At 34.6% G+C, this 18,444-nt stretch overlaps 6 protein-coding genes across 9 annotated transcripts; 4 read left to right on the top strand and 2 right to left on the bottom strand.

Annotated features, from left to right (window-relative positions):
• The first annotated feature begins 1,321 nt into the window (after positions 1-1,321).
• LOC108467547 (vacuolar protein sorting-associated protein 55 homolog) lies at positions 1,322-3,789 on the top strand. 2 transcript variants are annotated; one of them, XM_017768202.2, is made up of 5 exons: positions 1,322-1,637; positions 2,259-2,388; positions 2,493-2,532; positions 3,205-3,289; positions 3,403-3,789. In XM_017768202.2, exons 2-5 carry the CDS (start codon positions 2,287-2,289, stop codon positions 3,593-3,595), a joined length of 420 nt encoding a protein of 139 aa, XP_017623691.1. In that variant the 5' UTR covers positions 1,322-1,637; positions 2,259-2,286; the 3' UTR covers positions 3,596-3,789. The 2 variants fall into 2 exon arrangements, with proteins under 2 accessions (XP_017623691.1, XP_017623690.1); XM_017768201.2 differs by having other exon boundaries at positions 1,322-1,642.
• Positions 3,790-4,320: 531 nt separating this feature from the next.
• On the bottom strand, positions 4,321-4,719 carry LOC108467548 (uncharacterized). Its single transcript, XM_017768203.2, has one exon. It carries the CDS (start codon positions 4,717-4,719, stop codon positions 4,441-4,443), a length of 279 nt encoding a protein of 92 aa, XP_017623692.1. The 3' UTR covers positions 4,321-4,440.
• A 1,526-nt stretch (positions 4,720-6,245) lies between these two features.
• Positions 6,246-7,144, top strand: LOC108469682 (18.1 kDa class I heat shock protein-like). The gene has a single exon (XM_017770668.2). It carries the CDS (start codon positions 6,488-6,490, stop codon positions 6,965-6,967), a length of 480 nt encoding a protein of 159 aa, XP_017626157.1. The 5' UTR covers positions 6,246-6,487; the 3' UTR covers positions 6,968-7,144.
• Positions 7,145-7,276: 132 nt separating this feature from the next.
• Positions 7,277-9,571, top strand: LOC108469677 (pentatricopeptide repeat-containing protein At3g29230-like). Its single transcript, XM_017770659.2, has one exon. It carries the CDS (start codon positions 7,300-7,302, stop codon positions 9,160-9,162), a length of 1,863 nt encoding a protein of 620 aa, XP_017626148.1. The 5' UTR covers positions 7,277-7,299; the 3' UTR covers positions 9,163-9,571.
• Positions 9,572-10,276: 705 nt separating this feature from the next.
• Positions 10,277-11,787, bottom strand: LOC108469680 (expansin-like B1). Its single transcript, XM_017770666.2, has 5 exons — positions 11,643-11,787; positions 11,451-11,557; positions 11,136-11,317; positions 10,831-10,963; positions 10,277-10,680 (listed from the first exon to the last, which is right to left on the bottom strand). Exons 1-5 carry the CDS (start codon positions 11,785-11,787, stop codon positions 10,477-10,479), a joined length of 771 nt encoding a protein of 256 aa, XP_017626155.1. The 3' UTR covers positions 10,277-10,476.
• Positions 11,781-18,443, top strand: LOC108469681 (haloacid dehalogenase-like hydrolase domain-containing protein Sgpp). Of its 3 annotated transcripts, XM_017770667.2 has the most exons (10): positions 11,781-11,892; positions 12,295-12,462; positions 14,421-14,545; positions 14,614-14,668; positions 14,919-15,033; positions 15,293-15,444; positions 15,547-15,808; positions 15,917-17,089; positions 17,351-17,595; positions 17,680-18,359. In XM_017770667.2, the coding sequence occupies exons 4-8, from the start codon at positions 14,640-14,642 to the stop codon at positions 16,106-16,108; spliced, it is 750 nt and encodes a 249-aa protein (XP_017626156.1). In that variant the 5' UTR covers positions 11,781-11,892; positions 12,295-12,462; positions 14,421-14,545; positions 14,614-14,639; the 3' UTR covers positions 16,109-17,089; positions 17,351-17,595; positions 17,680-18,359. The 3 variants fall into 3 exon arrangements, with proteins under 3 accessions (XP_017626156.1, XP_017626152.1, XP_017626149.1); XM_017770663.2 differs by lacking the exons at positions 11,781-11,892; positions 12,295-12,462; positions 14,421-14,545; ... (2 more) ...; positions 15,293-15,444; positions 15,547-15,808 and having other exon boundaries at positions 16,658-16,869; positions 17,680-18,443; XM_017770660.2 differs by lacking the exons at positions 11,781-11,892; positions 12,295-12,462; positions 14,421-14,545; ... (2 more) ...; positions 15,293-15,444; positions 15,547-15,808 and having other exon boundaries at positions 16,665-17,089; positions 17,680-18,443.
• Position 18,444: the final 1 nt, after the last annotated feature.

Raw genomic sequence — 18,444 nt, 5'->3', positions numbered from 1 at the left:
CTTAAACTCATTGCATACCCCAAGGCCCAAATTGTATTTTTCTTTCATGAAAGTGATTAATCAAGTATCACATGAGTATTAACTCCATTCTGGATATGAAAAATTTATTGACTGAATTGAAGTAGTTACAAACAAAGCTTTAATTATGGACATGGAAGATCATTCAAGTCAAAACAGAAGTCGTATGGTGATTTTCACCGACATTTTAGAGTTCCAAACACAAGCATGAGAGCAGCCTGTACGTCATATAGATTACTTATCTGATAACAGTGAAGATGCCAATACCAAAATCCCAAACTTGGATTCTTATTTGTTGCTGCAACGGAAAATACCAAAATCCCAAACTTGGATTCTTATTTGTTGCTGCAACGGAAGAGGAAACAACTATGATCTGTGCAGTACAATGGTTTGCACTTCACAGGAACCATGTTGGGCATTTGGGGTTCATTCAATCGACTATAGCTCTACTGTCAAGTGGTATAACTGACCCCCCCAGAGGTCAATTTTCACCAAACTGTTCCGTTTACCAGTTGGTTGGTGAACTTACCAACTGCATGTGCATGTTTCATCTGAGATTCAAGCTTACACAAACTAGTAATGATTGAATATTGAGCATTGAATTTGAGCTGCTTTAGGCTGTTATCACATGTCTAACCCCCCCCCCCCCTCCCCTCTCTCTTCCCCTCTTCTTTCCCTTTTATTTATTCCCACCCTCACTCAATCTTTGGGTATGTCAAATCATGCCACTTACTTAATACTATAATAATATGTAAGGACTTCAAGGATCCATCATTTTCTTCAATGGGAAGTTTTCCTTAAACTAGTATTATGTAGAATTAATCACTAATAGAAAATTTCTCCTGAAATTATTTTTTACATTAAACATTAGCTAGAATTAGGAATTTTAAAATTTTAAATTTGAGTTTATGATAAAATATATATATCTTGCATACCGAAAAATAATTATATAAAATTAGGATATTATGTTATTTGTATCTTTTTCAATAATTTAATACTAATTCAATATTTTTATTCTAAATTTCAGCACAATCATGATAGATTTTTAAAAAAAAATTAAAATACTAAAATTTAAGATCAAAATATTGAAATAACATTAAATTATTAAAAGAGAATGTAAATAACATAGAATCTTAATTTCATGTTGTACTTTTTTTTTTGCATATATTATCAATTTGTAAATTATTTCATTTATCAGTCTGAACATGCTTTGTAATAATTAATTTTATAGTTGTTAATTTAAATATAATATAATTTTTAAAGATCTTTTAATAAATTATTTGTATTATGTTTTTCTGTTTATGGTTTAGTAAAATTTTATATGGTGCTAACTTAAAAAAAAAAAATCTTTTGTTTTGATTAAAAAAAGCAACTCCCATTTGAGTCTTCATTATAAATCATTATTAAGATTTTCTTTCTTGTAAATTGTTCTTTAATATATGTGTAATTATCAACACACATAATTGTTTAATCTGTTATGTTCTTTAGCTGCATCTATTACAAACACCCAAGTTATCTGGTAGATTCCTAAAGGTTACTCCTTAAAATCCCAATTCCAGCAGAACCCTAATTTTCCCAAGATTTGATCAACTTTCTCTACCCTACATCAACCTCTCCTGGTAAGGTATTCATTCCAAAATTCTGTTTTTATTCATTTTTATCTGCATCAATCGAGTACCTTGAATTCAACTTCATTGCTCTCTTACTGATATAAATCAATTTTAGAGAACTTTGAATGTTTCTGTGTTCGTAGTAAATTTATATTTATGGGTATTTCAGATTCTATATCATGCTTAATTTTCCTTTCTTGGGTTTTAATGAAATTTAACGAAAGGAATGTTTCTACCGTAAGGGATGGGACTTAGCAAGAAATTAGCGTAAGATCTACAACCGGGGGAAAAAAAAAGAGAAAAAAAGAGAAAATTATCTCCTTTAAGTTCTTAAGCATTTAGATGCTTGAAGTCTGAAACTGATATTTGCAGTTAGTTTCATGGGTGAACTTTGAAGGTTGTATGGGAAATTGGGAATCACCATAATCAATTTTAATTAGGTTTTAAACTACATCTTTTATTTTATGTTCTTTTTTGGGGAGAGGGGCGGGGGGTTGCCAGAAATATGTTGAACTAATTGATTCAAAGTGAATAATGTTAAAATATGGTTGCCACTCTTTGTTTGCAGGAAGATTATGACTTACCAGTGTTATATGAGAGTAGTTTAACTTGAGAATACATTCATTTCAGGTGTTGTCTATGAGGTGAGACAAGTTGGATGATGAGAGACTTACCGGGTCATCTGCGCACCTGCTTGCACACTGGAAAACTTGCACTTTTGGCTATTTTAGTTTCAGGAGGAATTGTATTGCAAATTTTGGTTGGTGATGCATTTCTCTGTTTATTAGCTACCTCTGCATTTTCTCATCTAATATATGTTCAAACTACACCTTTGATCTGATTCTTTGTTTTTCGACATTTTAGGCGTGTGCTCTATACAATAATTGGTGGCCAATGCTGACTGGTTAGTGACCATCAAGCTTGTGATCTTAATTTTCTGTTTCTAGGAATTTACTTATTCTCAAATGAATTTTGTTGTTCTTTTTCCAAGTTTAAGATTTTTCACATTTGTAACTCACCATGGTTGCCTATTACCAATTGCGTACATGTCCCTGTCTGTCTACCTCAAAAGCATATGTTTATAATCCAATTTGTTATTCCTGTTACTTGAATCCACACAGAGATGTATCTTAGGATTCAGCTGTCGTTTTCTTCTAGGGACATGCATTATGCATGCAGAAAATGAATCATCCCCATGATTCTTTGGATTAATTCCTTGTTGTGTGGCTTTACCCTGCAATTTGTTACATTTTCTGAAGAGCTGGTTGGTTGCTGTGTAAATGTGCTTAGAGGTAATTGTTGCTTCAAACTGAAGCTTTCATATAGGGACATACATTGTGCTTGCAGAAACGAATCGTCCCCATGATTCTTTATGTTAAGTTCCTTTCTTGTCGTATGGCTTTAACCAGCACTTTGTTATATTTTTCAAAGAGTATGTTTGTATGCTGTGTAAATGCGCTTAAGAAGTAATATTTATGGAGTGTGAAACTTATTCCGCGTGTGAGCAAGTGCTTGAGATTTTGGTTATACATATTACTTCATTTACGTATTCTGACATGCTTCATTTCTGTTGCAGTCATAATGTATGTGCTGCTTCCGATGCCTTTGCTGTTCTTTTCGGGCTCTGATGCTTCTTCTCTTTTATCTGAATCTGACAACGGGTAACATTTTTTTGTCCTAAACTTCTTCACGTATAAGATTATGATCCTCTTTTTCAGTTTAAGCTTGAGATCTGGAATACTCTTGATTGTCTTCCTAATGAACAATGTAACAGTTGGGTTAATGCAACAAAGTTCTTGACTGGAGCTTCGGCAGTTGGAAGCATTGCTATACCGGCTATCCTAAAGCACGCTGGAGTTATTGGTTGGGGCGCACTGGCAATGGAACTTTCATCTTATTTCGTATTTGTACTAGCCATAATGTGTTGTATTCGAATGAATGATGATGATGATTACAGTTTCCTCTGAATCATTGATTAATTCAGCTCCCCACCTGCAATCATGTAAAGATTTGTCAAAGTTAATTCAGACGAGGCTCTTTCATTCCTCTTTTGACGAGCTTCGTTTCCATTGTTTTTGTAGATGATTGGTTCCATGTAATTAGTGGGATTGTTGTGCGTGAAGTTTGAAACACTTATATGGAGATTGAACTTGCTTTCAAATTGAAGCATCATTAGATGGAATGACAGTGATTTACTGATATGCTTGTTTTCTTGGGAAAACCCACTTTGAGAAATCAAAAATCGATTGTGTTTAATCAGGGATTAAACAGGTTCCAGTGGCAAGTAACATTTGGTCATAGCCAGCTAATAAAACAGTACCATTTCCTCATCATTGTGCAACTCTTGTTAGGGCAAACTAGAAGAAACTAAGCAAGATGAGAAAAGGCTAATGGGTTCCAAATCCATAAAAGACCTGCACGTAAGCCATTTGATTTTTAAGAGGCACGCTGAAAGGGTGGGTTATATGATGCAAATTTACAGACCACACAGTGAGCCAGTCTCGCAGATGCACCAAAATCTAGTTTAAGAATATATTCACACGTTAGCGAAGTGAAATAAAAGTTAATGAATCGAAAGCCTAACCGACCCAATGATTAATTTTGAATTGCATTTCACGCTGTCTCATTATTGGGCGTTTTCTTCGACTCTAAATTTCCCTTCTGATAAATCTAACAGACCAATCAATCAAAATTCATAAGAATAACGCGTTTCACATTAACTAAAATTACAATAATCTCAGCAAAGAGTCTCGCTCAACTTCCTTGAAACCAATTTTGTTTTTACCCACTTACAATCCACTTTTTTTCGTTGTCAAAAGACGACGCGAAACTGAGGAGCATCGGATCCATTGGCAGGCAGAATTTCCCAGCGGCATGGCTCGAGGTCGTCAGACACAGGGCAATATCCGGCTAAAGTAACCTTATCTGCAGTAGCAGCTACGGACCCGAATTCAAACACCGTAACACTCTCCGGTCGGGGCACTTCAACGGCTCCGCTCATTCCTGGAACGGGTTTTGGGGTGTCGTTGGGCTTGGGTACGGTTAGGGTTTGAGGTTTGGAGTTGCCAGTGAACCAAGAGAAAAGACCCATGGTTTGGTTTTGCGAGCTTCTAGGGTTTTACTTTTTGGAGAAGGGAAATTGAAGAAGGTTTTATTTAGATGACGGAACTGGAAAACTAAGTGAAAGTACGAGGATGACCCTCTTGAGTTCTTGGAATTTAAGATGGTGTTTGAACAGAACGCGGCGTTTTGGTTAGAAACTATACTTGCCGAATGGACCGTCAAAAACGAGGCGCAGCCCGTTTGAATCATCTTTAGTTAGGAGAAGTTTGTTTTTTCTTTTAAAATGTCTAATTCGATTAAATTATAAATTAAGTTTGACTCAATGTGATAATCAGACTTTAAGATTTCAGGAAAAGAAAAAAAAAAGTCAAATTATGTTTTAATTATTGTATTATGCATTAGTTTTTATATTCTAATTTCACTATTTTTAAGCTTTATACGTTAATACTTTTTTTTTGTAATGTAGTACCTATATTGTTTTTTTTTCAATTTAATACATGTATCGACAAAAGTTATATATATATATATATATATTTTAGTGTTTAAAAGTAATAATATTAACTTTTAGTATTTAATTGGGTTGTAAATTTAATTTGATGAAAATTAATTGTTAATATTATTAAGCTTGAATTTTCATAATTTTATAAATAGAATAAATTTAATGTTAAAGTTGTGAATTTGTTTAAGTTTGCATTCAATTTGTCAAATACAATTCGATAGATGTGATTTAATTTAGGTTTCAGAGTTGATTTGATGAAAACCGAAATTAAACACTTGAAACTTATATTAAAATATTAAAATATATAACTTTTGTCAAATATAAATACTATACTAGACTAAAAATAATACAAATACCACATTAAAAAATGTCTAACTTAAATATTAATCATGCATTAAGCTCAATCTCAATCCAAATGATAGTTAATAAATTTTGTTACATTAAATTCTATTATTTTAATATCTTTATGTAATAAATATATTAATACATGTTTAATTTCAATTTTTTTACATGGATAATGTCATGTGAATATAAAATTTGATTACTTTTAAAAAAATCAAATTAAGATTGAAAGATTAATAATTTTTTCAATTTTTTGAGAGATTTGTAATTTTGAGATTTTTGAACCGTTGTTTATAATTTTGGTCTTGAATGTGTTTTGATTTTAAAACTGCAATGTTTCGCAAATAATGATTTTATGCAAACAAATATTTTTGAAAATACAAGCTTGATTGCCAACTATAACATTTACTAACTTTTACCATAAATTTATATTTTACTTAGAAGGGCAATAAATAACAATTTTATCGAAGAGATTAATAGTAAGATTTTTCAAAATGTGAACTTTCTTAGAACAATTAATATGAAAAGTTTAAATATGAAAGTTTTATTTCAAAATCCTTCATCGATAATAACATTTGGGCCGAGTTTAGATAGCTATATTTAATATAATTCACACTTACACTTACACCGGACATGAAGAATAAAAAAATATACCTATAAAATTAAAATCTAGAATAAAAACTAAAAAGAAATTGAAACGTTGTTGAATGCAAATAGAGAAGAACAATCCAGAAGATTCTAAAACATTTTTGAATTACCACAAAAATCTGAAGTTTTCTTGAGGCCCAAAAAAACATGTACGAGAAAGTACTAGATTTCTCTTCAGCTTGTTTTATATACCTGACATCTTCTTCCATGCATCAAGAAGAAAGCAACAGAGTTAATCTAGTAAGCAATCAAATTCTCAGTCACTTCGTCATCAAATCCCTGAATTTCATTAGAGAAAGTAAGAAAAATGGCAATGATCCCAAGATTCTTTGGCAATCGAAGGAGCAGCATCTTCGATGATCCCTTTTCCTTTGACATATTGGATCCTTTCAGGGGCTTCCCTCTGTCTTCTTCGTCACTCACCACCACGCCTGTCCCAGAAACCGCTGCTTTTGCTAACACCAGAATAGACTGGAAGGAAACTCCGGAAGCTCATGTCTTCAAAGCCGACCTCCCTGGGCTTAAAAAAGAGGAAGTGAAAGTGGAGATAGAAGATGACAGGTTGCTTCAAATCAGCGGAGAAAGGAGATTTGAGAAGGAAGACAAGAACGACACTTGGCACAGGGTTGAACGTAGCAGTGGGAAGTTCATGAGGAGGTTCAGGTTGCCAGAAAACGTGAAGATGGAACAGGTGAAAGCTTCCATGGAAAATGGGGTCCTTACTGTTACCGTTCCTAAAGAGGAAGTGAAGAAACCTGATCTCAAATCCATTGAGATTTCTGGTTAAAACAACTTGAAAGGCGTCAAACGTTTTGATGAACATTTTTCTTTGCCTGCCTTCATATACATAAATATTAAGACTCCATGCTTGTGAAATGACATTAGTGTTGCTAATGTGAAGGTATCTTTGCTTTAATGTAAATTTCTTCTGCTTATTGCCAGCTCTAAACATGTAATTTCCAAAGGATACGTTTTCCATTCCATCTCGTAGGCCTTTCAAAGTTGGGTTTAGTCCTATTAATATTAATAACCAGTTCAAATACAAACTCGAAGTAAAACTGTAATTTAGATAACTTATATATTCAGAAGCTCTAACCTTAACGAGTAGGAGAAAAAGAAATGACGGTCGGCTTAAACTTGTCCAAACAAGCACCGGCTCGCTTAACCTCACTGACTGTCGATAAATTCCTGAAATCCAAGAAAAACCTCTCTAAACCCTCACCAAAGCTATGGCCTAACGATCCACAACTTCGATTTCCACTTCCAGTGAACAACCAACAACAGCCACCATCCATTTTACAAACCTTAGAATCGTGCACCAATTTCAACCATTTCAATCAAATACACGCTCAACTCCACGTCTCTGGGCTCCTTGAACAACCTCGCGTGGCGAGCCGGGCGATAAGGAAGCTATGCGACCATTTGAATTCTCATTCTCATGCTATTTTGGTATTTGATTGTGTCAAAGAACCTGATACGTTTCTTTGTAATATTATATTGAACGGTCTTTTGAATTCTGATGACCCAGTTAGTGCTTTGAGTTTTTACTATGAAAAAATGGTGGGTAAATTTGTTGAGGAGAATCAGTTTACTTTTCCATTGTTAGGGAAAATCTGTGCTGAGATTAAGTCTTTGAAAGAAGGGCAAAAGGTTCATGCCCGGGTTTTGAAACTTGGGTTCGAATCTGACGTCTTTGTTAAGAATTCTTTGATTCGTTTGTATTCGGTTTGTGGGCAGACTGAGAGTGCACATGAGGTGTTCGATGATGGGTTTGTGTTGGATTTAGTAAGTTGGAATTTGTTGATAGATGGCCATGTGAAGAATGGGCAGGTTGGTATTGCGCGTGAGATATTCAATGAGATGCCTGAGAGAGATACTTTTAGTTGGAATATAATCATTGCAGGGTACGTGGGTGTTGGAAACATGGAGGTGGCCAGAGATTTGTTTGAAAAGATGCCGTTTAGAGATGTTGTTTCTTGGAATTGTATGATCGATGGGTATGCAAAGATTGAAAATGTTTCAGAGGCTCGTCAGCTTTTTGATCAGATGCCTTTAAGGAACGTTGTTTCTTGGAACACTATGTTGGCTTTATATGTTCGGTGTAAGAAGTATGTCAACCAGGCTTTAACATTGTTTGATAGGATGATGGAAAGAGGGGAGGCTAGGCCCAACAGTGCTTCTCTTGTTAGTGTCTTGACAGCGTGTGCAAATCTGGGATGGCTTGATAAGGGCTTGTGGGTTCATTCTTATATTGAAAATAACAACATCAAATGTGATGTATTGCTTTCGACTGCTCTCTTGACAATGTATGCAAAATGTGGGGCTATGGATTTGGCTAGAGATGTTTTCAATAACATGCCAGTAAAAAATGTGGTTTCATGGAATTCCATGATGATGGGATATGGTACACACGGCCATGTTGAGAAAGCCTTAGATATGTTTATTGATATGGAAAAGAGAGGTCAAATACCAAATGCTACTACTTTTATCAGTTGTTTATCTGCATGTAAGAATGCGGGAAAGGTTTTAGAGGGTTGGTGGTGTTTTGATATAATGTGCAGAGTTTACGAGATTGAACCCAAAGTGGAGCACTTTGGTTGCATGTTTGATCTACTTAGCCGAGTTGGTTTGATGGAACGGTTAAACGAGCTTATGAGTAAGATGCCTGTGGAATCAGGACCTGCCCTGTGGAGTGCTCTGCTTTCTACATGTAGAGCCTCCTCTAATTTTGAGCTTGGAAAGATTGTAGCCAAGAGACTAATTGACTTGGAACAAATGGATATTGGGCCCTATCTTTTATTATCTTACATATATTCAGTGGAAGGGAAGTGGGGCGAAGTAGAAAACGTCAGAAAGTTTATCAAGGACAGGGATTTGTCTGAAAGAAGTGCTTCACCACATCGGAGAACCATCATATATTCTATGTTGATGGAGTTGGGTGTTCAGCTGAAATTGTCTTATAGAGATTCTATTGGATTTTGAGATTTTAGGACAATGAACTGAAGGAAAAATAGCAAATGGAAGTCGAAGAACAAAACCTCCGGAGAAAGCATCTCTGGAAAATGGCACAGTTAGGGCAGTGACTGAACATCACAACTTAATGGGCTTAGAATATTCAACTATGTTTAGTAGGATTAGGCCATGAGAAACATAAGCTGAAGAGGTGTGTTGAACCCCTTCATGTTTCAATATTCATTTTATATTTTGCTCGTAACTGAGATATAGAATTCTATGAAGTTGGTTCAGCTACGCTATGTATTTTAAAATCTAGTTGGAGAACTTCCCTTCTTTCTCCACTTGCTTCAAGTGAAGATATTCACCAAATCATGTCATCTTACTTTGATATTATTTGCAACCATAAAAGAATTCATTTTCATTTAACTTTATTAAACCCTTGATTCTTTTTTTTTTTCTATTAATGACCTTGCTCTCTTTTCATTAATATGAAATTCATAGTTTTATGTTTGTGTCTAGATAATTTAGCAGTACTAAGTCTTTCCAGTTAAGGATGTTCGACAATCACCAAATCATGTCATCTTACTTTGATATTATTTGCAACCATAAAAGAATTCATTTTCATTTAACTTTATTAAACCGTTGATTCTTTTTTTTTTCCTATTAATGACCTTGCTCTCTTTTCATTAATATGAAATTCATAGTTTTATGTTTGTGTCTAGATAATTTAGCAGTACTAAGTCTTTCCAGTTAAGGATGTTCGACAATCTGTTCTGAGTTGATGGTTTTGTGCTTCTATAAAAATGATAAGGCAGTAGACAGTTGGTTATTGTTGATATTGATTAGATTTAATCATCTCTTAGCTATTGGGAGGCCAGGTCGGCTTTGTTGATTGTTGTTAGGGCTTTAAGAATTGCTGCAGCATTTGCTGCCCGGGGAAACAGGGTATGTTACTGTCATGAAAATTATGAAATTTGTTTGGTACTGTAAACTAATGGATACACTTGTGGATAAAATGAGGAACCTGGCTATAAGTGGAAATGGACGTATACCCAAAACTGGAAAAATATGTTTAGAAGAAGTCAAGGTCTTTCCCTTAACTATATCTGTTTTCTATGTTCACTGCTTTGAGAAATTTAAATTTCTTTTAAGAAACATAAAATTTCATTAGTTGACAAAATATTAGATTACATGAGAATTTATCTTGCTAAAGTTCGTCATCCCTCCCTTTGACACAAAATAATAAAATATATACTAACCAACATATTTGAAGAAAGCCGGGAACTTATTCTTATAGTTATATTGCTAGAACAAAGAACTGAAAGACCCTGGTGTATATTTCTAGACATTAATTTGAACTCCTGTGTCATATGTCTCTCCACCTTTCCAATTTTCTGGTATGTTGTTTACAGGAATAATCCATGACTCATCTCCATCCTCCCCACTCAATAACATCCTTAAAGACAATGGACCACTTGGGGGTGAATTGGTTGTCCATACTGCTCCATGACTCCTATCCAACAGCTTGCACACAAAGTTCTGAGTCTGCACACATTAGAGGTAAGCTCATTAGTTAACTATTATACTGGTTCTTGTAGATTTGACCACCAAATTTATCTTCCCTTTGCAACTCCATAGTTAGTCATACCTGCCGAAGCTAAACAGGAAATCAAGTTTGGAAAGAGCAAATAATACCTCACATAGCTGCACGGCTGTGATATCCTTGTCACCTTGTTGATACCATAAAACAAATGCAAAATAATGAGGGTAGTTGCTGTTCTCATCAATCTTGATTGTAATATTTTTGTTCGGATAGCTGCATGAAACACTGTATAAAAGGAATGATGTAAGAGACCATGATCTTGTCCTGTCAATATGTGGTATATTTCTGATAGTGTGGGGATAAAAGAAAACAACAGAATAATGAAGAAGGAAATTTATTGTTCTTCTTGAAGTTGCTTTCTATCTCCTACATGCACCTCAAGATATTGGAATCTTACCGCCTATATTCAATGTCGACCACTCCAAGGGCTAATAGAGATGCAGCTGCATCTTTTGTCTGAGCCATCCTACCAAAGGCTCGTTGACTCAGGATAAAGTCAGTGTCATGACTTGAACCTTGATCAGTTATAACTACAGTCACACCTTTGTCTGAGCAATAGTTGCTGTTGGTGCACCTCACCTTGCATGGTAATAATTTATTTAATGTAATTTGAAGGTGTCAGTTGCATCACGTAAAGAGCATTTTTGGTATTATTCAAGTATAAACCTAAAAAATTTAATGGTATGGGCAGGGATAAGTCTTTCTTTAATACCTGGTAGCAAGCACCACAACCAACACCATTGCGGTAGAGGTCAGATACTGCCGATACATCTCCACCATTTATTGTTGCTCCAAAAGAACCAAAACCGCATGCTCCAACTGAATTCAATTTAAAGATGTTAGCCAAGTATTTATGTTGGTGCTATGCACAAGAAAAGGTATGTGCATTCCCTCTATCCCTTACCATCTGTTCCCTGTTCATCAGAGTTTGGGTAGTATGCTGCTCGTGAATGAGTGAAACAGTTGCTGCATGTTTCTGCCACTAACAGAGTTCCTTTGAGAAGCAAAGTTGTGAAAAGGATCAAAAGGGATTGAATAGAAAGAGCCATAGATGCGTTAATGAGAAGCAATTGATATAAGGTGGTAGTACATGCAATATCGGGGTCTGCAGCTGGAATTTATAGTGAAGCAAGCAGCCACAATATCTTAATTTGGTAAAACTTTTGCCAACTTTGACATTCTGTAAATAATATTTAGTGGAATTCTGTTAGGATATTTTCTTTCCGAGCTATTTTTTAGACTTAGAATTACTCGTTAAGGAATTATGTTGAGACACCCCTTTGACTTCTCAATTGTATAAATCACTTTCCTTCCCCTACTGTATTCTCTTACCAATATTTAGACAATAGTCATTCAACTATATTGTAGTGTGAAAAATACTAGTAGTAGATCAAATCCAAGGTTTCCTGGTTATTTCGCCTTATCTGTGTTTTGGATGAAGATTTTGTTTTGCTTGCAATCTTTACTAAATATCTTTCGCTAACATCAAAAAGAAATATTACATAAGATTAATGTGGAAACTTTGATTCTCAATACATTCTCTCTCTGATTTGCAGATTCAAGCTACTTGAACATGACAGGTTATTGTCAGAGGGGGGGGGCCTCAAGGTTGAAACTATAAGCTAAGTACTTTGAATGAGAATCATCTAACAAATGGTTTGTCTGCGTCTACATGGAAATCAGAATGATGAGAGTTTGGTAGTTTTCCACTAAACCAACCCCAGGTCAGTCATTTTTCTTGGTCCCTCCTTTGGCTATGATCATAAGTCCTGCGATATCCATGTTTGAACAGCTTGTTGCTGAAACTATGAAGGGTTGTCTAAAGAAAGAATTATATTTATACAATCAATACATATACATATCATGTTTAGAAAACACACCACAATGGAGTCCAGTTTATTAATTATATTAATAGATTTGGATGATCACTCTTTTGTCAATAAAGTTCATTTTAAACATGACCTTTCTTGACATCATTCAAGAGCTTGATTTTTACGTAAAAGGGTTGGCTTAATTCATCCCAAATAGACGTTTGAACCCCGAATCCAGTTAGGTGTGCTAACCCCAGAAATTCATAGGATGCTGCAGAACTGAGTGGGGAAATTTTCTTCAAGAGGGGTCAAAGAAATGACACTTACACAGCACGCCGATGTAGACCGACATGAAAAGAAATCCATTGAACCACATCAGCTGTGACATGGAAACCATTTAGGCTTAGGGACCCGACATGCCCTAGTTGGCATCAATTTCAGTGGAAATAGCATGGTAATAAAATAACCTTTGCTTTAAAAACAACTTGCAGTTCCTGTTCTATTGACCATAAGTCATACAAATAAAGTTACAGGTCTAAGAGTTCTTTAATGATAACCAATATTTTATATTCTAATCTCTTCCTTTCATTAAGAAGAAAGAAAACATGCATGGTGTTTCCTTCGATTGCACCCAGTACTCTATATATATGTACGTATACAGGGTTAGATATTTGAATGGTCTTGTGGTGATATATTGTTGGTTCCTAGAACTGGAATTACTTTTAGGTAAATGCAAAGGGCAGGCAAATAGAATTTTTCTTATTGGTACTTGTTAGATTTTCCCACGTGTTTGTGGAAAGCAATCAGTCAGTTGAAGCGAAAGCAACAACCCTGGAAGTGCTCCACTTACTTTTATGTATTCCCCATTTGATTTCTAGCTTTTTTTTGTTATCCTTTTCCCTTCTAAATCTCACTAAGAGAATGACATACCCAAACTACTTTTAATTTCTCCTTCCATTTTTCGGTTTTTGATTGTTATATCATCAATTAAACACCTACATTGGATTATCCAAGGGGAGTATCTAAATTATTGAATTTGACATTAAGCCTTGGGTTTTATGAATTCTTTATTATTAATTATTGAGATATGATTTGATGGCAAGGTTAAGGTTTGAGAAATTTTGAAATTTCATCATGTTCGAGTTCGATCTTATATAAATGTGTAGGTTATTTTCAAATTTATTTTAGTTAAATTTTCAGTTAAGTAATTATAATGTTTGATTTTGATTAGAAATGTTGATATAACTTTTAACTTGAAAAGAAATAAAGAAAGAATGATTACTCTAAAGGTTTTAAAAGCATTTCAAAATATGTTTGTGAGTAGAACTATATGTCTAAATCTTATCTTCTATAAACACCCATCAACTTTTTGGAGTATTTTGAAAAGTCGACATGAATTGATATCACGGTTTTGTATGGTATTTTTTCGATCCTCATTTCATTGCAAGTTGAATGTATTTTGTCACAATCAAATCCGGAAAATATTTTTTAAATTTATTAATTGAAATAGTTCATTCACAATTCTCATACATTAATATTCCTACATTTTTTTAGATAAAATAATAAAAATAAAGAATAATATTTGTTCACAAGGAAGTTGAAAAATATCCTATGGAAATATAATAGATATTTAAATACCTCACTATAACGTTATTCATAAGGATATGTTTATTGATTTTTATTTTAAATGCAATTGGAAATTGGAAATTGAAAAATTGAGATATTATCATAACAAAATCACTACCAAAAGTAACAAATCAACATATTGATGCTCACTATTTTAGACCATAATTTAATAATAAATCATTTCATTTTTTCAAATCACATCTTTAATTCAAATTTAATTACAATGTCGGCCAATTCAATTTCAGGGTCCTATTTGAAAATTTGTACAACATTGGCGGTCCTAAATAATAAATAAATTGCTGACACTCGAAAAGGAGGTGGAGAACGGACAATTGAGGCCCAGTTTCGGTATCTGGATCTGGATTCTTCGGTACATTCCTTCTCTCAGTCTTCCATTTTTCTTTGCTCTTAAACTCAATAACCATACTTGGAAACCAGATTTTGCTGAAGAAATTTCTTTCACAATGACGGCTGGTGAAAACTCTGTTCAGAGGTGGGTAATTCCTTGTGCTTTAATTCGATATATTTGGGAGCATTTGTGTTGGATTTGAGATGGGTTGTTCCAGATATATATATTCCAAGTTTTCAAACATGAGTTATCGTTGATACAATGTGACAATTTGGGGTTTCTTTTTCTTGCTTCTCTTATTTCGTTCATGCATAGCTAGCAGCGAATTGATTTCTTTCTGGATAAGTAAATCGTTTACTTTTTTGTTTTTTTTTTTTTTGCTTTTGGAAACCAGCAAGAAGTCTGTTCCTGATCTTGCTCCTTTAGAAGCAGTATTATTTGATGTTGATGGAACTTTATGTGATTCTGATCCTCTTCACTATCAGGTCTTTCGTGAAATGCTCCCACAGGTGCTTGTTGATTTCTTCACTTTCTTGTTCAACTCCCAAATAAACAATCTTTTATAACTTAGGAACTAAATCATCATCTTCTGACTCGGGAGGGAGGGAGGAATGTTGGACACGAGTCAGTTTCCTATTTATTTAGAGACTCATATCTCCATTCCTATGTCTAACTATGTTTAATTCACAACATGATACCTATTTGTACTTGCAAAACTAAGAGCAATTTGGGGTTTCATTTTTTAACGATGCTAATATAGTCTAACAGATTGGTTTCAATAATGGAGTTCCAATCGATGAAGAATACTTTATCAAAAATATTGCTGGGAAGCACAATCCTGCTATTGCTGTTCTTCTCTACCCTGATGATATACCAAGGGGCATAAAGTTCATGGAAGATAAGGAAGCCATGTTTCGTAGGTAAAGAAACTAAGATTGTTTGATCCATTTTACAAATTATTGAAGTTTCCGATTGATATGTACATACCATTATATGATAACTACTTTGTTTGGATGAAATAGGTTGGCCTCAGAAAACTTACCACCAATAAAGGGTCTATACAAATTAACGAAATGGATCGAAGATCGTGGGTTAAAACGAGCAGCTGTTACTAATGCTCCAAAACCGAATGCTGAACTCATGATCTCAAAACTCGGCCTCAAATATTTTTTCGATGTTGTTATTTTAGGAAGTGATTGCGAGCGTGCCAAACCGTATCCAGACCCTTACTTGAAGGCACTTGAAGTGCTGAAGGTGTCAAAGGATCACACATTTGTTTGTGAGGTATGCCTTGTCCCCCCCCCCCCCCCCAAAAAAAAAATAGTTTCTACATGAAGAAGTCATTAGTTGAACATTATTTTGAAAGCTTGATCTGGTTTTTCAATTGTCCAGGACTCTGTATCAGGGATAAAAGCAGGAGTTGCTGCAGGGTTGCCTGTTGTGGGGCTAACTACCAGAAACCCTGAAAGTGTACTTATGGAAGCTAATCCAACTATTCTCATAAAAGATTATGAAGACCAAAAGTTATGGGAGGCCTTAGAGGAGCTTGATAAGAGAATAGGCTCTTCTAAAACATCAGCTTGAACTCTAAAGCTATGTAGGAGATGATCTGACAGTTTGTGTATTCATGCCATATTTTTTGTGTCGTATCCAAATGTACCCACAAGATAATCAACAGTCAATGACGAGATTAATTATTTCCATTGAGATCATTGGATTAATCCAAAGCAAACAATGTAGGTAGTAATGGAAGCACGATTATTTAGATCGTTGGCCCAGTCACCGTGTGCATAAGTTCAAAGATTGATCTCTTTGTTCTTATTAATATGCAAATCATATCGAGTTGCGTTCTTGGGACAAAGTAAAGTTTAGCTGTTGCTTATTGTTCTTAGAACTTGAATAATGTTGGGTAAAATTCAACCAGTCAAACACTATTTTTAACTCTCTAGATTAAACATATTTTTTTATTTATTTTTCAATTAACTACAATTTTCTAGATGGATAAATTTGAGTATTGCATCAAAGGACTTGAAACTCATAAAAGACAGTCTCTGGATGGGTAACTTGTTAACACTTACGTCTTTGTAGTATATTTAAATTAGTTTTGAATTATAACAGAATAATTAAAAGATTCTAAAGTTATATTTGCAGTAATGACACTATATGTATTTATGTAAATAAATTTATTTATATGATACACTAGCTGAGCGTAAAATTATAATTCATTTTGGTGGTATTATGGAATCACTTACGCTGGGTTTAATTCTCGCGCTTCACGGTGGTCGTAGGTAGGCAGGCAGTAAGCAGAAAGAATTATTTTGAGTCGCGCGATTCCCCATCAAAAGGTCCTCAGGCTTTAAGCTCTTCTCTCACCCAAGAATAAATAAATATATTTGCTACAGTTTTAGATGTTATGTGTAGCAGTGGTCGCGCGCTACCTTTTTTTATATTTTTTCTTTCCACCGATCATCTATATAAACAAGTGTGGGAATATTATATATTCTGCACTAGTCCCAAGTTTTTTTCTCCAAATTCATCTTGGCCTTGCTTATTTTGCATTACTAGGTAATTCTATTTTTACAAAATTAGCTAATTCATTATTTATGATTTCTGCTTCACTGATTGATTTTTTTTTTTAGTTCGTTATGAATCAATCATGGCTTGGTTGGTTGCTTTTTTGTTTAAATTTTGATTAATTGAATCTGTTTCTGTGAGTGAGTCTACTAAGATTCAAACTGGTGATTGAAGATGGGCTGGTAAAATGGTGGTCAATCTGGCTGTTTTTGTTTTTAAATTTGTGTTATGATTTCTTTTTGGCAATCATAGATATGGTGAGATCTGGCTGTGCTGCGGCAGATAATAGAAGAATGACGGAAGAAAATCCAAATCATAAAGAAAAGAAAGCAAAGTTGGAAGCAGAACAGAGAAGAAGAATGAGAGAAGAATATGAAAAGCTTACACTGACAGAACAGCCCAAAAAACAGATGAAGGCGGCCGAATCGAACACAAAGAATACAATAATACTGGAAGAAGGAGACGCAAATATATCTTCTGCTTCAAAACATGGAAAGGTGTTGTTCAAATCTCTTTTCATGCTTCTTCTTGGTGGGTTTAGACTTTAGAATTGATGTGCATCTCACTGATTTAAACTGCAGGTTGATGATGAGTGCGTAGAAAGTTTTATGGAGCAACTTAAAGCCAAAGTGAAGAGTGAAGTAGATTATTCAGACTTCCAAATCTTAGAAGAGGATTTAGGGAAGGATTTGACAACGGTTGGGAGATTTAGTGTTCCGCTACGCCTGGAACATATTGCAAAGAGAATCAAAGATGGGTTTGGTGATATTACTTCACACAGTTCACAAAGTGACTGTGCAGCTATGCCTACCTATCGTCTCTTCTGTGCTGCAATCAAAGAGATGGATGATCTCAAACTAGACCAGGTCAACAAGACTAAATTATTGTTGTGGCGAGATGCAATTAACAATGCCCTCAACCTTCAATTCAATGTGGATTTCGCCATTAAGCACCTCTTTAAAATTGCGCGTGCATATTTTGGTTTCAAAGTAATGGAAGGGAAAAGCGGTGAAGAGATGCTCAAGCTCAAGAATGTAGATGGGAATCTGGAGGTCCCCGAAGATTGTCTACGTGAAGCTGAATATTTTAGCGGCAAGCCTCTTAGCACCGGTCTGCTCCGTTAGTAATTTTCTACCTAAAGCCATTACCTATGCCACTTTACCTAAAGCCTTTTTCTTTTGTCATATTTTAAGTCTTTCTATGTTTAATAAACTATCATTTATTCAATGTGTAGATCATATATAGCTGGGAACTTTGAAAACCGAGAGTGATGATCATATTGCTATCTTAATACTCATGGTTTCGGTGACAGATTTTTTCATGTAAACCTCAACTTCCAAGACAAG

This window comes from Gossypium arboreum, chromosome 8 (assembly GCF_025698485.1).
Source record: "Gossypium arboreum isolate Shixiya-1 chromosome 8, ASM2569848v2, whole genome shotgun sequence".
Taxonomy (NCBI): domain Eukaryota; kingdom Viridiplantae; phylum Streptophyta; class Magnoliopsida; order Malvales; family Malvaceae; genus Gossypium; species Gossypium arboreum.
This window is presented reverse-complemented; position numbering and strand designations above follow the sequence as displayed.

What these genes read in the sequence shown, in the direction of transcription:
- LOC108467547 (XM_017768202.2), top strand. Translation starts at nt 2,287, where the DNA reads ATGATGAGAGACTTACCGGGTCATCTGCGCACCTGCTTGCACACTGGA. An exon ending in GAATTGTATTGCAAATTTTG is followed by an intron (nt 2,389 to 2,492) that starts GTTGGTGATGCA and finishes TCGACATTTTAG; the next exon opens with GCGTGTGCTCTATACAATAA. An exon ending in TTATCTGAATCTGACAACGG is followed by an intron (nt 3,290 to 3,402) that starts GTAACATTTTTT and finishes ACAATGTAACAG; the next exon opens with TTGGGTTAATGCAACAAAGT.
- LOC108467548 (XM_017768203.2), bottom strand. Translation starts at nt 4,719, where the DNA reads ATGGGTCTTTTCTCTTGGTTCACTGGCAACTCCAAACCTCAAACCCTA.
- LOC108469682 (XM_017770668.2), top strand. Translation starts at nt 6,488, where the DNA reads ATGGCAATGATCCCAAGATTCTTTGGCAATCGAAGGAGCAGCATCTTC.
- LOC108469677 (XM_017770659.2), top strand. Translation starts at nt 7,300, where the DNA reads ATGACGGTCGGCTTAAACTTGTCCAAACAAGCACCGGCTCGCTTAACC.
- LOC108469680 (XM_017770666.2), bottom strand. Translation starts at nt 11,787, where the DNA reads ATGGCTCTTTCTATTCAATCCCTTTTGATCCTTTTCACAACTTTGCTT. An exon ending in GTCGACATTGAATATAGGCG is followed by an intron (nt 10,964 to 11,135) that starts GTAAGATTCCAA and finishes CCTTTTATACAG; the next exon opens with TGTTTCATGCAGCTATCCGA. An exon ending in CAGCCGTGCAGCTATGTGAG is followed by an intron (nt 10,681 to 10,830) that starts GTATTATTTGCT and finishes TAATGTGTGCAG; the next exon opens with ACTCAGAACTTTGTGTGCAA.
- LOC108469681 (XM_017770660.2), top strand. Translation starts at nt 16,933, where the DNA reads ATGTTATGTGTAGCAGTGGTCGCGCGCTACCTTTTTTTATATTTTTTC. An exon ending in TGCTTATTTTGCATTACTAG is followed by an intron (nt 17,090 to 17,350) that starts GTAATTCTATTT and finishes TGGCAATCATAG; the next exon opens with ATATGGTGAGATCTGGCTGT. An exon ending in CTGCTTCAAAACATGGAAAG is followed by an intron (nt 17,596 to 17,679) that starts GTGTTGTTCAAA and finishes TTTAAACTGCAG; the next exon opens with GTTGATGATGAGTGCGTAGA.